At 39.0% G+C, this 13,761-nt stretch overlaps 1 protein-coding gene across 16 annotated transcripts in view; it reads right to left on the bottom strand.

Moving 5' to 3' along the window:
* The window catches only part of GAB1 (GRB2 associated binding protein 1), a 117,671-nt gene that overhangs the window by 36,656 nt on the left and 67,254 nt on the right, over positions 1–13,761 (bottom strand). For all 16 annotated transcript variants that reach the window (XM_014838108.3, XM_014838103.3, XM_014838106.3 and 13 more), the window contains exon 2: positions 2,240–2,534. In XM_014838108.3, coding sequence (XP_014693594.1) covers positions 2,240–2,534 — 295 coding nt within the window. The remainder of the gene's footprint in view (positions 1–2,239; positions 2,535–13,761) is intronic.

The following is a 13,761-nucleotide window of genomic DNA, read 5'->3' as shown; positions in this document are numbered from 1 at the left end:
ACGTCTGTAATGTTTCCCATTTATCTCCCTAACTAGTCTCCTCATATATATTGGTTGAGTGAATGCCCAAAGCCTGGTAGAGTGCTGGCAAACTCAAATTTTGGTAAATTAATGAATCGATTTTCTAAAGCAGACAAAACTTTTCTGCTTCCCAGAGCTGACTGGGTGTTCATCAAGTTCCAGGATGATAGGAATCATTCTAAAGTGGACCAACGGACCAGACTCCACGCCTTAAAATCTGCAAAGTTAACCTGAGACCCTTCAGCATTAGAAATTATTATTTTGGGAGTTCTCAACTCTACCCACCCCTAAACGGGCTTCCAAAAATTAGAGACTCATATTCCTGGACTGAAGAATGTGCCTCCTCTCAGAGAGCACGTCATTTCCTTCGGTAAATATATTTAGAAGAATTATAAAGAAAACGAAGCGAGACAGAGGAACACCTACGACTTAGTCTTTCAGACCAGCTGAATCTCTACAAGCAACCAGGGGGGACGGAAGTCTGCCCCCATGTCCCCAAAAACAAATTCTAAATTGAAAAGGCAGCAGGCATAAGGACAACATCAACAGAAAACTTACACGACAACTTCAATTTTTTTAACTGAAAATCCATCGCATAATGAAACTAATGTGGTATCTAAATCCGATAATGATCATCACTGAGTGGCTGTTAACATAACTATTAAAAAGAGCGCTATCTGGTTTGTGACTTTAACTTTAAAATCCTCCAGTGCACTGGAATATAGATGCTATCTGCAAATAAGAAAGGAGAGGAGTTTAACTGGAGTTAGAAGTAATACCCCTATGCCCACTTAAAATCTGAACATATTTAGTAACTTCACAGAAACAACTGAAGCCTGAATTCCACACGCAAAGCAATTTCTTGAGGCTTTTAATGAGCAGAGCTCTGTTGACGAGCTCTAGTTCATGAGGCACCTCCTGTCTAAACTGGGCGCCTCCTTCCCTCTTAGGACTGGTCCCTCGGTCCGTTCTCGAGTTCCTCACCAAGGGGTTTCCCCGACCCACTTGGCCCCTCCCAGCCCTGGAAGGCTCTTTCTCCTGGGCTGCTGACTGGCCAGAGAGGAAACAGCATGCCACGTGAGCTAATCAGAGATGACTACTGTTTCACTTTAATCCAAAATTTGATGTTGATGGTTAATACAATTCCCCCCCCCCATCACTGACTCTGCGGCACTCCTAAATATAGATACTTGGAAATACACACTGGTAAACATGAGTATAACCATGAAGATGATAAGGTCAAAGACTTCAGGCTGCCTTTATTTCTGATTCTTGGCTCAACAAATCTTTGCATTGGAGTCGCCTACATAGGTTCTTAGTGTTTGTCTAAAAAGGGAGAAGTAGAGAAGCGGCCAGGGAAAAGGTGGTCATGAAAGCTATAGAAAAGCATCTCAAGAGGAATTCCACTTATAAAACTCTACTGGAGACCTGTAATCACTCAGCTCTTCCCAGGACAGGCGCCCCAAATCTCAGAGCCTCTCCTCTTGCCTTTATCATTCAAGCAGAATTCTAGTCCACCTGTAGGTCCTTTCTCTCTCTCGCCCCTAAACCTGCCGGGTTCTGCATCCCTCCTTTCATTTATGCAGAAGTACTACTTCTTTCAAAAGCCTATAATTTACAATTTTTCTTCCTCCGAGAAGCTTTTCTTCACAACTTCTCATCCAAACTTTGAGCCCCCTTTTCCTCCATGCGCTTTTCAGGATTTCTGTGTTAAGTAAACTCATTTGTTTGTTACTTTTTCATCATGCTTTGTGACTGATTCTCATTTCTTTTCATGTGTATTGATAGTTGCCTTGGCTATTTCACAACTTCATAATCTAATATGGTTTTAAAATAATACCTAGAGAATTAAGTTGTCATCTGAAAATGCTATTTTTAATAGGACAAAAATAGTCAAATATCAGCAGTGTTACAAGGTTCAACTTAATATCTATATAGGAACTCAGGAAATGCTCTGAAATAAGCATATCTTCTCGTTACCTTCTTTTTCAGGACATTTATTTAGACAGTGCCCCATAATGGTTAAGTCTCTCTAAAACCTATAAAAAGTTTCTCCCCAAACTGATTAAAGCGTTTAGTACTTTTTCCAAATGTTGTTACTATTATAAAAAAAATAAAACAAATATTATATTGTGTAACAAATAAAGAATTTTATAAGAGTTCTAAAAAAGTAGTAATAAAGGAGAATTCGGGTTGAATAACAAAATCTGGAACTTACCTTCTTCCGTAGGATTAAACCCACAGATGTCACAGATGCAACGAACCCACTTATTCATTTCCTCCTCACTGTCTGCTACCAAGTAGAAAATACGGTCAATGGTGTTGATATCGAAAATGTAGCTGTTTTCAAACTCTTTTTTGTTAAATGTCAATCCAGCATCAACTTGCTGACATAAATTTAAATCAATAATACGGATGGGCTTCTTGGCATGATCATTTTTGTAATATTCCAAGACATCTGGATCTCCAGTTAAACGGCCACTGCGTAACACAAACCATCTCCTCTTCCATGCCTGGGAACAAAACAAAAATATCCATGTAGTATTCACTGGAGAGACATTTTTCAAGAAGATGTACATTTCTCAAACCAATTTCACAAATGCACTGTCTAGAAAAAGTCACAATGTTTTCTTTGTTCCCAAAGAATAATCTACCACTCCAGCAAAGTTTACTGATGCCTCAATTAACTTAATAGTGTGTATATATACACATATTTATTATTTCCTATTAGATCTTCTAATAGAATATTAGATACTACATTGATATGGAATATCAAGTCAGCAAACCGAAGATTTAGTTTTTTTTTTTTTAAAGAAGATGGAGAACCTGGAGCAGGTAATTATTTATTTATTTTTAAAATTTTTCTTTAAAGATTTCATTTTTGCTTTTTCTCCCAAAGCCCCCAGGTACAGAGTGGTGTGTTTTTAGTTGTGGGTCCTTCTAGCTGTGCCATATGGGACGCCGTCCCAGCATGGCTTGATGAGCCGTGCCATGTCCCTGCCCAGGATTCCAACTGGCGAAACCCTGGGCCGCCAAAGCAGAGCGCGTGAACCCAACCACTTGGCCACGGGGCTGGCCTCTGTTTATTTTTTTAAAGATTGGCACCTGAGCTGACAACTGTTGCCAATCTTCTTTTTGTTCTTCTGCTTTTTCTCCCCAAATCCCCCCAGTACATAGTTGTATATTTTAGTTGTGGGTCATTCCAGTCGTGGCAGATTTAGTTTTTATTGAATATTAAAAAGCAGTGATTTCAACAAATGGTGCTGGGAAAACTGGATACCCACATACAAAAGAATGAAGTTGGACTCTTATATCTCACATCATATACAAATTAACTCAAAATGGATCAAAGACCTCAATGTAAGAGCTAAGATTATAAAACTCTCAGAAGAAAACACAGGGAAAAGCTTCATGACATTAGATTTGGCAATGATTTCTTGGATTTGACACTAAGAGCACAGAAAATAAAAGAAAAAATACGTGACCTGGACTACATCAAAATTTAAAACTTTTATACATTGAAGGACGTGATCAACAGAACAAAAAGGCAACTCACAGAATAAGAGGAAAAATACTGTAAGTCATATATCTGATAAGAGATTAATGTCCAGAATACATACCAAACACCCACAACTGATTAACGACAACAAAAATAAACAACTCAATTAAAAAAATGGGCAAAAGACTCTCCTAAGAAGTTACACAAATGGCCAACAAGCACGTGAAAAGATGCTCGACTTCACTAGCCTTAGAGAAACGCAAATCGAAATCACAATGCGATACCATTTCATACACATTAGGATGGCTATTATCAAAAAAAGCAGAAAATAACAAGTGTTGGCCAAGATGTGGAGAAATGCGAACCTCTGCGCACAGCTAGCGGGAACGTAAAATGGTGCAACTGCTGTGGAAAAACGGGATGGCAGTTCCTCAAAAAGTGCCAGTTGTGGGTATATATTCAAAAGAACTGAAAGCAAGGTCTCAAACAGGTATTTGTACACCCATGTTCATAGCAGCATTATTCTCAACAGTCAAAAGGTGGAAGCGACCCAAGTGTCCACGGATGAATGAAGAGATAAACAAAATGTGGTATATACATACAATGGAATATTATTCAGTCTTAAAAGGGGAGAAAATTCTGACACATGCTATAACGTGTATGAACTGTGAGACATTATGCTAAGTGAAATAAGCCCATCATAAAAAGGACAAAAACCGTTTGATTCCACTAATATGAGGCACCTACAGTGATGAAATTCATTGAGACAGAAAGCAGAATGGTGGTTGCCAGGGGCTGGGGGGGGGGAGTGGAGAGTTAGTGTTTAATGGGCAGAGTTTCAGTTCAGGAAGATGAAAAAAGTCTGGAGATGGATGGTAGGGACAGCTGCACAACAATGTGAATGTACTTAATGCCACTGAACTGTACATTTAAAAGTGGTTAAAATGGTAAAATCTTACATTATGTATATCTTACCACAATTCTTTTTTAAAAGCAATGGTTTTTCATGCCTTAATATCATGACATAAAGAATACACAGAAGGTGCTTCTTCAAAAGACTCCTTTATATTTTAAGCTGTAAGTCTCTCTCTCTCTCTTTTTTTTTTTTTTTTTTTTTTGCTGTGGAGGAAGGAGTAGGGAGGGGCAAAAGGGATTTAGGAACTTTCCTGGCTTCTGACCTGGAATATAAGCAAAGAAATGGACTGTGTCTTTTTCTTGGCCAGACTGTTGTTCAAAGACTGCACAGATAAGATCTGTATCCTTGAGCACGTGGTACAACTGTTTTTAAGTCTTTCTCCTTCTCTTCCCAACAAACATTTATTTGCATCTGGACCAAACTCACCATGTCCTCTCTCTACAAGTTTTGGTAAATTCTGAGTTTCATACTATGCCTGAAGTAGCCTAAAATTCTTTTACTATTACCCTCCCTAAAATCTACACTGATCACATAATAAAAGCTGAACCAAATGACTGAACCAGTCAGCTTCGGCAGACTTTAACGCAACATCTACACTCAGAAACAGAATCACGCCTTTCTCCTTTCTGAAGTTCTTCCTCAGCTGGCGGTAGGCTAGACGGAAAAGAGGCCAATTTTAGCAAGTCTTGGTCACCTACTAAGAGACATCTGTACTCCAGACTGAACATTCGAAAAGATCACCCAAAGAGCATGCTCCAGGAAGCAGAAAGACTGAGAAACACGACAATTGATGCACCCCAGTGGAATCAAACATTCTTAATGGCCACTGTACATTTTTGTTCAGTTGGAGACATGATGAGTACCAGTCGCACCAACTCAATCCTTTAGTTCTGGAAAGGTATACAACCTGAAAAAGTACGTTTCTTTCAGTGACAAATTGGAGTAATGACAGCCTTATGCTTATGGCATTTTCATAAACGGTATTCATAGTAGCATATGAGTCTGGTGCTCTGCATACGGTCTAATCAGACCAAGAATGCTTGTGATGTTGGTACATGACATATGCCAATTTCCCCATAGCATTATTTCTATGTCTTCATGAACATACATATCAGTCTATAAAAAAAAATCTACTAAACTTATAATCACCAAAAGCAATACGAGTATGCCATGATAGGGTCTCTACATTTTTTATGTTTTACAAAATTTGGCATACGTAACACAAGAAGCATTGTAGTGTCAACTAAAAACTGCTTCATTTTATCCTATAAATACACGTGAGCAGAGAGAAAGGAGGATTAACTACAATCCACATACGCTTCTCCAACAGATGTTTAGTGTCAGCCTCCATCTTCACCAAATTTTATAATAAATTCTGACATGAATCTATTTTTGACTTGTTCACTGATGGAGGTCCTAGGAAGCTATGATAATGATCTGAGGCAGAGACAGAGAAAGTGAAAACTAAGGGGGCCTGAGTTGCCCATAAACCAGCTCATTTGGTCTTAAATAACTTGGACAGCTGTACCGATAACTGAATTAGCTTGGGTGATGACTTTAGGTTTAATATTTTAAAACATTCTTTAAACTGTATCCATTCAAGAACATTTAGGTAAATCAATGAGTTAACCAGTGAAAAAGTTATTGATTATATTGTAAATACCGTGCTAGGTACTTGTGGGAAGAAATATAAGTAGGTAATTCATGATTTCTACCCTCAAGGAGTTTACTAATTATGAAGAAATACCATAAATGAAAATATTTGAGAATATTGCAACCCTAGCAAAATATCTGCACAACTATTGCTAAAAGGTCAGGCATCCCTTCATGGAAAAACTTACGCAATCCTTTAACAAGAAGATTCATAGGAAAATCACAAGGGCCTAAAAATATTATGTAGGTCTTTAATATTGTCAAGATTTTAAAGGAACTTCTCCATCCGACAGCAGCTCAAAGGAAAAAAGTAAACAACTGGTGTCCAGAAGGAGAAGACAGTGTAGTGTTCTACAGATGCTTTAGACAAACTGAAAAGGCATAAAGTCATAAAGCATTAAGTGCACCTGACTTTAGCACTGGTTTTTGGATTATGAAAACCTGTTCAGTTAAGATATAACATCTATTTACTTCAACACAGATAAACATCATCTCTTAGTAAAATTATGCCTTTACAGATACCTCCCTATCAAGCAGTAAGCTTGAAAAAGTAACAGAGAAGTAAAGAGAAAAGAAAAAATACTATTATGTCATCTATCCAGGGCCATCAAGGCCTTACATCTTTTAGTAAGTGATTTCTCCAGATCATGAAGGTCTTTAAATACAGAAATGACTTTTTAAAACTTTAATGCCTTGCATGGAAATCTTTCTAAAATGCCTCTCACTACATAATTCATCAAACATAATTCATCCATTCCCCAGTGACTCACACTAAGTATTATGGGTATCAGTTTCTGGACTGCACTTCAGTGAGGCTCTGAGAGGCTGTTGGGCTGCATGGAGGGTCATTTGCCCCCATACTAAATAGTGCCATACTGCTGTGCTTATATGGTTCATCTATAATCTTCTTAATATAGCTTTCTGTCTTTTCTCTCAAGTTTCATCAATTGTCACTTCTCCCTTCTAATAATATGGTTTATAGGATGCCAAACTGTTTCCTGCCTCAGAGACTTTGCACATGCTGTTTCTTAAGTCAGGTATGTTCTTTCCCCCAGTCTTTGTCAGGCCAACTCTGACCTTCAGGCCTTCCCTTCCCTGACCACCCTCAACCCAACCACCCCCGATATAAAGTAGGGCACAGTTCTATGGACCCTATTTTACCTATGTAGTGATTTTTGTAATTTTGCAATTCAATTTTTCTTTGTATTTGTTTATTTAGCATCTGACTCCCTTAGCAGACTGTCAAGTCCATGAAGATAATGACCGCGTCTGCTTTATTTGCCATTACATACACAATGCATAGCACGTGCCTGGTACACAGAAATATTTGTACAGTAAAAAAAACAGAATTTCCCCAAGTTGTAAAATTTCTGAGAATATTAGATTAGACATATGGGCCACATTCAATAGAAAGGTGTGCTTTCAAAACATCTTTCACTTGAGAAAAAGAGCTCCAATAGTGAAGATATACATAATAAAGTAAACATAACTAAGGCAGCTTTACACATGCACAAAACACATAGGGAGACTGACAAAAGGGGAACAAAATGAAACTGTGTCCTTTTGCTATAGCTTAAGTGTGCTCTCTGTTTTCTGCTTAACTGCGGCTCCCCCATCCATTTCTTTGCTTCTCTGTTGAAATGATATTGTTAAAATTTAAAAGGCCCTTGGAAACTAAAATAAATAGCCAAGAAATGAACAGCAACTGATTGAGGCGCACTAGAGGGATTGGGCTAGCGATTACAGAGGCTGAGTAGACGTTATCTAAGAGATGAACCCTTACAGCAGGAAATTACAGCATTAAAACACAGAATTTAGCCAAGCAGCACCTGCCACTTATTTATTTATTTTTAACATGATCCAAATGTGAATGTTTGTCTCAGTCACAAAATGAGTCACTCTCATCGAGTCTGGCACAGCTTAGACTGGAAAACAAAAGCAATTACATAAACGACACACTTTAATAAGGCAGATACAAAGGTTCTCTGGATTATGGTACAAAGCACAATTTAGCCACAGAATAAAGCTTGATGCTCGACGAGAGAACTGACATCAGCACCCTCGCTAATCGCAGTACAAAAGCTTCTCTATGTTTTGTCAGAGCATAAAATGAGCCCAAATAAATCAGTCTTTGTTATCTGAAAATATCTGGGATTCTTAAAGTTTGTCCTATTTTTATCCTTGCTGCCATGGTAGCCCCACAGAAAGTTGTACACTGCCTCACCAATCCTGCAGAGCGGTAAAAGACACAAAGGACAAGATCTCTAGAAACCTTCACAACTAAATATGCAAAGCGACTTTAAACAAAATTCATGTGAAAAATCATTTTAACTATTGGACTTGCATTATGAGCAGGTATCCTCGAGAAGCACTGCACAAAATTAATTTTGTTGTCATTTCTTATATGCACTCGTCACTTCTATTTTAAGTTGAATAAATGATGCAGTCCTAAGACTTCATCAGCAGGTCTGCACTTTGAGCAGCTTAAAAGCACCATACTCTGATACCAGTGTCTCATCTCAGGGTCTCAAGATTAACTTCGGCTATTACATTAACATCACAGGAGGACGGCATGTATAGTCCATGGATCCCAGTGGAAATGTATTTAGATCAGACTCCCAAACTAAATATCCATAATGCTTGGAGTATTTGCATTGCCATTTACCCATTCCCTATGTCCAGTGACTGCCTACTGCCCATAGGATAAAGCCCAAACTCTCTGGCAGGGCACACGGGCCCCTCCAAGCCCCTCCCTATCTCTCCAGCCTGGCTTCTTGCCTGTCTGCCTTCCAACCACATCCATATCAGAAATGCTCGCAGTTCCCCCAGCACTCTGTTTCTGTCCTGCCTCTGGCCCTGACACATGCTGTTTCTGGGCACATAATCCACCCCCTGGATTCAGCTCAGACCTCTTTTGGGTACCACCCCTGAGCAGGCCTTCTCCAAGCTCTCCGTTTCCACCTCGTTCTTAGTTAGATGTTTGATGTCCCTACAAGTGACTTTCTTGAGGGCTGGAGCCATGTCTGTTCACCCTTCCTCTTTCTTTTCCCATTGCCTAGCCCCAAGGAGGCATATGGTCAATGTCTGCTGAATATTCCAATCAAAGGAGGCAAGGATAGGGGCCGGCTCCGTGGCCGAGTGGTTAAGTTCACGCACTCCACTGCGGTGGCCCAGGGTTCGGATCCTGGGCACAGACATGGCACCGCTCGTCAGGCTGTGTTGAGGCGGCGTCCCACATCCTCACAACTAGAAGGACCTGCAACTAAGATACACAACAATGTACCAGGGGGGTTTGGGGAGATAAAGCAGAAAAAAAAAAAAAAAAAGACTGGCAACAGCTGTTAGCCCAGGTGCCAATCTTTAAAAAAAAAAAAACAAAAAAGGAGGCAAGGATTAAAATATGGAAGCTCTCACACTATTTATGTTCTAGGGGGATACTGACATGACTGCAGTCTGCCCAGCCTGCTGGCGACTTGGCTGGCACGAATTGTCAGGCAAGGCAGAGGTGTCTAAACAATAAACTTGCTTTAAACACTCTATAGATATGAGAGCTATTTTTAAACATCCTTTCAAAAGAACTACTCTTTGAAACACTTTCTGTACTTAAGCAAATTGCATATGTTAAATTGAAGATAAACATTGCACTGAGGGAAGGTCTTAAGATAGGTTTTATCACAGCCTCAGAGTATGGGTATGTACATATTGGCAGGAAAGTATAGATGGAGTCTCATTATCTAGTGGAAGAAAAAAATTCAATCTGGATTAGCCCCAAACCGTTACCTGTAATGATATTATTGACAAATTCACAAAATATGCCTAAATGGCAAATGAGCTCAGTTTTAAAGAAAACATTGCAACTGCTGCACACTTGTTTTCTGAGTCCTCTGTGCTATAACTGACAGAGTACATTTCTGTTGTAAAGCTCGCCAAGACTCCCTAAATCCCTTCCCTGTGCCTCTACTGGAAGAACTCATTGTTGAGGAAACAGCCAACACACCGGTGGGCAAAACAGAAGAGGTAACCATGGTCCGGTGACTCTCAACCCTAACTGCACATAAGAAGTATCTGGAGAACTTTACTTCCAAAAAGACTGATGCCTGGGGCCTCACCTCAGAACAACTAAATTGTAGTCTGGGGCCTTGGCACGGGCATATGTAGTTTTAAATGCGCAACGGTTGATTCTAAGATGCCGTCAAGACTGAGAACCACCAGTCCAACCAACAGACAGAATTAAGTTACTCCTTAATAGAATTTAACAAAAGACAAACCCCATAACAAAGGTTCTTTCAAGCCTGTGTCTAATTCCTTAGCTTCTCATGCCTTCTGCTCTTTTCAATGCAGTATCTGCCTCCTTGTTTTTGTTCATAATATTTATCCTGCTGGCGAACGTTATTGTTTAAACTCCTTTCTACTGTTGGAAACCTAATCCATTCTTCAAGATTCTGTCCCAACTGTCCCCTTTTCTTGCCACACCTTCCCTCTGGACTCTCCGCAACCCATCAGTTACTGCCCTGAAATTACCAGGGGACAGTTTGGAATCATGTTATTTCACTACATACATTTCCAAATGTTCCAAATGCTTGTGAATTATTTTCCCAACTGGACATCAAGTTCCTTGAAAGCTGAGACCATTCCTTAAATTTTTTTGTATCTAACAGTGCTTTATACATCGTGAAGCCCTCAAGCCTTGACGGGAGGCCTTTAAAGATTTCTGTTCATCAGAATGACCCCAGAGAGCCAGTGAAGACAAATGAAAAGATCTCAGAGAAAGAAAAAAGAAGTCCAAAGTTGTTATCCTTAGGGTAAGGTCCAAATCCCTTTCACAGGATGGCACGCAAAGTTCTTCACAACCACACTTACCCTCCTTGCCTCTCCAGTCTCTCACCTCCACAGACGGCCTCAGCGAGCACCCACACAGCTTGTTCACTCCCCCACGGCTGTACATTTTGTTGCTTTGTTTGAGTCAAACACACCCTATCTGTCCCACCCAATGAGCTTCTACTCATTCTTCAAGACTTAGCTCAAGACCTCTTCTTGGGAGCCTTCCTCAACTTCCTTCCAATTAAGGCACCCACCCTACCCGCTCCCATTCCTCTGGGCTCTCAGCACACAGGTCCCCAGCAGCCCATTAACAAGCCCATTCCCTTACAGCACTTCAGAAAGATCTCTGATGACTGCATTTAGGTCTCTAGGTAGTTGCTGAACCCTAAAGTTTACCAGGACCCCATAAGCTGAAGAAGAACCGCAGGACTTCCTACATTCTTGAGCCAACTGCCCTTCCATCATGAAACATCACCACTGTAATTTTACTAACCCTCTATTATCCTAGAAAACTGGGGGGAAAAGTGCAGTGGAACTTTCTTATTTTGAAATCTCTTAGAAGGTCTATCACAACTGATATTTAAGGAAAAAGGATCATTACTGTGAATTCTTTGGTAGAATTAAAAACTTATGTATAATCTCAGAAATCTGTAAAATGTTAGGGTTGAAGATATGTGTATCACAAGATAAAAATGCTATTTTTAATAGGATAGGTTTTATCTAAATTTCATTGGCAGAGTAATCATTAAATAAATTACGGGAAATCTATACAAGAATAAATCTATGTAAAGTATTTAAAAAGTGAGATAGATCTACATACATGAAAAATGCCTACAAGATAATTGTTAAGTGAAAAAAAGCAAGCTGCAGAATTGTACATAAGGTATGATTCCATTTGTCTGAAATGATTGCGTGTTTGTATACACACAACACACATAAACTATGTTTAGAGAACAGGTCTCTGGTCTCTTTGGAAGTTTTAACTGTTGTAATATAGGGATGGGAGAACAGACACATTTCATATTTTTATTTTATATACTTTTGTATAGTCTGATTTCTTCAAGAAGCTTCCATTTATTATTTTTATGATTTAAAAAATATTACATATTTAAAGAGCTTATGCCTAGAAATACTCTAAAAAAGAAAGGCCATTAATTTTTTTTAAATCTAGGAATGATGTACACACACAAAAAAGCTTACGGATGTATGGAAATGCATACTCTTCTTTTTACTCTGCAATTAGTGAATGAATTCAACCTTTCTTTTAAATATAGAATTGCAGGATACATCTGGAAGGAGTCTTAGTCAGGAAATAGCTTAGACAAAGTATAACTACTTTGTTTTAAAGACTGAAATTCTAGGGTTAAAAAAAGGAAAATTGGGAGCACTTAAGATAGAGGAACAAATTTCACCTTCTCCCCTTCCCATAAACTCCAGTGGTTATAATATTCATACTATTTTAAATTTATTTTAAAATACATCAGTAAATGGTAATATACTAAGATATTTAAATATCTAAAATAAGCACTTTGGGAATTACTTGACCTATTAAAAATATTAAATTTCCATAATAACACCAGCAGGGTAAATAAAATATAGAAAAACAAATTAACCATGAAGCAGGGACAAAAGAAAACCATTTGCTTTAAAATACTTGAGTTGTTTTCCAGGAAGCACCATCTTTTCTCATAGAGCAAAATAAGGAAAAAACAGGCTCGGTGGAAGTTTCCACTCCACTGGCTCTATCATTATGATCATCTGTTCCAAACACACACAAGCCTAAAATTTCCTGTTTTCAAACCATTGTCACCATTTTCTAGCCTAGTGCTATCTGTGCTAACTTTAGCTTAGTAATATAAACAAAAGAATACACCAAAAATAATGCAGAACAATGCCTAGATGTAGGCTAACAACTGTTGCACAAATCTTTTAAATAGGAGTTTACATACATCGCCTGGACAAAAACAAATTGGCGGGACCTGAAACAATTTCATGATAATAAAACTGATAAAAAAAAAAACCAAGTTTAACTTGGAAATACTACAGTAGCTGGGGGGAAAATTCTGGGAATTTTAAACTATTAATTAATAGTGTATAATTTACTTGTTGAAATCATTGCTAAACTGATGCCTACCTCAGAGCCCTGGCATTGATCCCACATAAAACAAACAAACAAAAAGAGCAACAACAAAAACTCCTCAGTATTTAATATACACAACGTCGTTCTTACACCTTTTTCTGGGTTATAGACCTCTTTGAGAATCTGATAAAAGCACCTTTTCTTAGAAAAAGGCACATAAATAATACTATATACAGTTTCAGGGGTTCACAGTTTTCCTGTGGCATCTGTTAAGAACACTTGAACTAGGACTACAGTTTAATACTTCTTACTACAAAGAACAGTTTGGTATGAGACCTTGGACCCCAACCAGGGTCCACAGGAAAGTAGGTCACCCGACGGCATTAACTCTCAATACAGCACTGCGGGGCAGGTCGAGGATATTTTTACTTATAAATATGAGTTCATATCTCATCATATTTCCACCTGTCAGGCTGTGGGACACACTGTGACTCTGGGGGTTTTCAAGGCGTCCTTACCCTGACTAGGAGGAGGCTGAAGAGAGGAAGAGCCTGGCTTGCAACATCCTGTGTGACTGGGCACGGAGGTCTGGGGGAACTGGAGAGCTGCATCTGTTCTGGGAAGACCACCTGCCTTGGGTTTCATCTGACGTCACCCTTTTCTTTCCACCGTGTGCAATAAGAGTCAGTGAGTTCATATTAGGGTGTGATCAGAGGAAAACGGGGCAGGAAGTCCACTCCATCTCTTGGAATCAGCTTTGGCCTGCCTCTG

This window comes from Equus asinus, chromosome 3 (genome assembly GCF_041296235.1).
Source record: "Equus asinus isolate D_3611 breed Donkey chromosome 3, EquAss-T2T_v2, whole genome shotgun sequence".
NCBI classification, from domain to species: Eukaryota; Metazoa; Chordata; class Mammalia; order Perissodactyla; family Equidae; genus Equus; species Equus asinus.
The sequence above is the reverse complement of the archived record's forward strand: the minus strand, read 5'-3'. Positions and strand labels throughout refer to the sequence as shown.